The sequence below is a fragment of the Octopus bimaculoides genome, chromosome 3 (assembly GCF_046866305.1).
Source record: "Octopus bimaculoides isolate indiv1 chromosome 3, ASM4686630v1, whole genome shotgun sequence".
NCBI classification, from domain to species: domain Eukaryota; kingdom Metazoa; phylum Mollusca; class Cephalopoda; order Octopoda; family Octopodidae; genus Octopus; species Octopus bimaculoides.
In genome coordinates, this window is record NC_142930.1 from 146,781,063 (window position 1) to 146,785,222 (window position 4,160).

Sequence of the window (4,160 nt, forward strand, 5' to 3'; positions counted from 1 at the left end):
GCTCCAACAAAAGCACCTCTGCACTTCACATACAGACCACACAGAGACAAACAGAGGGAAAATAGTAAAAATGTAAAAAATACATAAAATTGTAATAGGACTGGAGTCATCTTTGTTTGTTATCTTTGAATAATATCTCCAAGACTGGACATAAATGGTAAATGTTTTATAGAATCTCTATCATCTCTTCTTTCTATTTATTTCTATTTATTCTATTTTGTATCACAATTGATGAACAACAGTGTCATTGATTGCAAGTATTACAGGTTTCCAACACACAAGTTGTTGTTTCACTGTATCTCTTGTAGGTGAGAGACACAAAGGAGTGTCTGTAGCTAGATATGGAACAAATATTGCAAGGGACTTTGTTCTCCAGAGAATTGTTTTATGAGGCTTTTTATATTTTTTGCTGATTTTTACATTTTTTGCTGACATGCATCAGCAAATGACATGCAATCACACACACACTCACACACACATGCATATATGCACACACACATTCATAAACACACACACGCATGCACACACCAGTTGCAACAAGCAATTCAAGCAAAACACAAGAAAAAATAAGAATAAAAGAAAAAAAAATCATACCCCCAGAAAGAAAAGTACAAATATTTAACTACATACACCAAAGAAATGGGCCTTTCAACAAAACTCCACAGCCTAGATAATGGTTCCATTATGACCATGAGTGTAACTGCATGGTGACAAGATAAGGTGGGTCCCACCTATGCCAGTCATCCCACTCTCAATGACAGCTTGATATTATGAAGCAGCCATCTAGTCCCTACCAGATACAGTCCCTACCCAGATACAGCAGTCCAGGGGGGTCAAATTAGAAAAGCTAAAAGGCCATGTAACGTTGAGTTTAGGGAGCATAGGATTCTATAGGTTTCCTAACTTTTACTTATTTACTCTCTTAAGCCCTTTGTCTGCTATGGAGGATTGGCTGTCAATGACTTTTCTCTACTGTTCTCAATATTGCAGGTCTTGTTGGTTTTGAATTCTCCTCAATGCTTCTGTAACTTTTTATCTTGGTATGAGTGTTGGCTTTCTCCAGCCCCACTTTTACCTCTGGCAAGAGACAGTTCATATTCATCTGGCTTCTATACTTTGACTCGTCCAGTATGGGAGGCCCTACCAAGAGCTGGTGCTCTACTAGCATAGCTCTCAGGGTCACTGAGGCACACAAGCTACTACGCATCAACAAGGACTGAGCCTTTAGTTGTGCCCTGGGTTTTGCAAGGTATGAATTACCCTCTTCTCATCACATTACACTTGTACTTGATGTTCTTATACAACACTGCTACTTTGAACAGCTCAGTGTTGGCTCTCATTGACTCACTGCAATCTCCATGTAAACCCCAACTTCTTTTCTAGCCAGTCACTATAATGTCTCCTCATCCAAAACCAAAGTGCTAATAATAGTTGGCTCCAGCTTGTATCTGAGCATTGGGTCTGACAGTGTCTGTCCAGTCTCCTTGGCTGATGTTTGTGCTGAAAGTGACTTTGGAGTCCAAGTTGGTGATGAAAGAGTCATGGGTAGAACTTGCATGAAATGGTTGGTGCAGGTCAAGAATGTTGAAGATGCTCCTTTCTTTTCCTGCATGTTGCCTCCTCATTCTGTTGTCTGTTCTGTTCGGAAGAGCTGGCTCCATTACAGATAGCAGTCCTCAAGGCTGTCCTATCCATGGCAATCTGTTCCCATGAGGATGGCTGGATGTTAGCTTGAGCCAAGGTCCGTTTGAGCTGGTCGTTAAAACGGAATTTTGGACCTCCTCTGGGTCTTGTTCCGATTGCAAGTTCTCCGTAGAGCATGATCCTTGAGAGATGAGAGGGCTCCATACACTGGACGTGACCTGCCCAGTGGAGACGATGGTGATGAATAGTGGCTTTGACACTTGGTAGTGAGGTATGGTGAAGAACCTCTTTGTTGGTAACATGATCTTCCCATTGTATGTTGAGGTTCTGTTGTAGCTTCGATTGCTGGAAGCATTCAAGGCACTTGAAGTCATGGTGGTACAACATCCAAGTCTCACAAGCGTAGAGTTGGCAGGACATAGCGTGGAAGACCATGATCTTTGTCCAGTTGGTCAGCGTGTGATTGAAGAATACATGTAGAGTGGACTCCCCAGTCTGGTTCTCCACGTCCTTTTCACACGCTGGGATTTTTGAAAGGATACTTCCAAGGTATGTGAAGTGTTCAGCTTCTGCTAGGGGTTGGCCATTGATGCTAATGTTTGTGGGTGGACTGTTCTGGCCTGATGCAGGTTGGATCAGTGTCTTGGTCTCTAATGTGTTTACCTGCATCCCAAAGCATTCGTAAGCCACATTGTAAAGATCGGCCATCCTTTGTAAGCCATCTGTGGTCTGGCTCGGAGTGGCATTGTCATTGGCATACCGCATCTCATGGACTGAGATGTCAGAGGCCCTCGTCTTTGCACAGAGACGTGCAAGATTGAAGAGTCTGCTATCCAAGTAATAGTACATGTTGATGGAAGGTGAGTCTAGTGGGATTTCATTGAACATGGCAGCATTGTACAAAGAGAAACAGGTTGGTGTCAGGACGCATCCTTGCTTAAGACCCCCAGTGATGGGAAACGGGTCTGTGAAGGCATTTTGATGGCATACCCTACCCACCATGCTGTCATAAAGGGAGTGGACCAAGGTAGTGAAGTCCTCTGGACATCCAAACTGGGCAAGGACGGCCCACACTGCAGGACAGAGAACCTTGTCAAAGGCTTTCTTTAAATCCTAGAAGAACATTGCAGGCTGTTGTTGTTCCTGACACTTCTGGAGTTGATGGACACAAAAGATCATGTTGATTGTGCCTCGAGAGGGTCGAAAGCTACACTGGAACTCAGGGTGGACATCTTCCATGAGGATGAGGAGGTGATTTAATAGGATACGGGCAAAGATCTAACTTGCAATACTCAGGAGTGAGATCCCCCGATAGCTGTTGCAATCCTCTTAGTATCCCTTCTTGTAGATGGGGATGATAGTTGCATTGTTGAAGTCATTGGTGAGGTCTTGCTTTTTATTTTCATTTTTATTACATAAGTAAATTTGATGTAATAATGTTCAGAAAAGGGTCACATCAAAATTGAAAGGAAACACATTGGAAGGATGATGTGAGATGAATTTCAATTGTTTTAAGTGTATAAGAAGATACGTTGTAAAAGCAGAGATTGTATATAAAGAACAAAAGAAAAAGTATTTTCTTGGGTCCACCCCATCACTACAATCAAAGAACCAAAAAAAAAAACATTGAATTAAATAATATATAGAATAAAAATTACAAGAAGAAATTTGTACCAGTTCAAATAAAATTTAATAATAAAACAGAATAAGGAAATGAAATGAAAATAACAAACAGTGGCAATCAAGACAAGCTGTTTTGGCTTGTCAACATATATTTCTGTCAGTTTATTTAATGTATGCATCAACAAAAACAAAAATTCAACAAACCAGAATCATTAGAACATATGTATATACACCTGTGTGTGTGTGTGTATATATATATATATATATATATATATATATATATATAACTGTATACATGTATGCATGGATCAATGTGTGTGTGAGTGTCTGTGTGTGTATGAGCATATATGTATCTATACATATACGTACATACATACACATAGACACACACACATATATATATATATTTATACAAATAATTACAGAGGCATCAAGCTGTTAGATCAGGTTATGAAAGTTACAGAGACGGTCATAGCCCAACTAATTAGGGAGCGAATCAATTTAGATGAGATGCAGTTTGGGTTCGTGCCAGGTAAAAGCACTACTGATGCCTTATTTCTAGTAAGACAGCTGCAGGAGAAATACCTAGCCAAGGATAAACCTCTGTACCTGGCTTTCGTTGACATGGAGAAAGCCTTTGACAGGGTCCCCCGATCCCTTATCTGGTGGTCAATGAGGAAACTTGGGATAGAAGAATGGTTAGTGAGAGCTGTGCGAGCCATGTACAGAGATGCTGCCAGTAAGGTGAGGGTTGGAAATGAGTACAGCAATGAATTCCGGGTAGAGGTAGGGGTCCACCAAGGTTCCGTCCTCAGCCCCCTCTTATTTATCATAGTCCTCCAGGCAATCACAGAGGAGTTCAAGACAGGTTGCCCCTGGGAGCTCCTCTATGC

At 41.3% G+C, this 4,160-nt stretch overlaps 1 protein-coding gene across 1 annotated transcript; it reads right to left on the reverse strand.

Moving 5' to 3' along the window:
- Nucleotides 1–1,575: 1,575 nt before the first annotated feature.
- On the reverse strand, nucleotides 1,576–2,646 carry LOC149136757 (uncharacterized). Its single transcript, XM_089348418.1, has one exon. The coding sequence runs from the start codon at nucleotides 2,644–2,646 to the stop codon at nucleotides 1,576–1,578; it is 1,071 nt and encodes a 356-aa protein (XP_089204544.1).
- Nucleotides 2,647–4,160: the final 1,514 nt, after the last annotated feature.

Coding starts and splice junctions, on each gene's coding strand:
- LOC149136757 (XM_089348418.1), bottom strand. CDS start 2,646: ATGGTGGGTAGGGTATGCCATCAAAATGCCTTCACAGACCCGTTTCCC.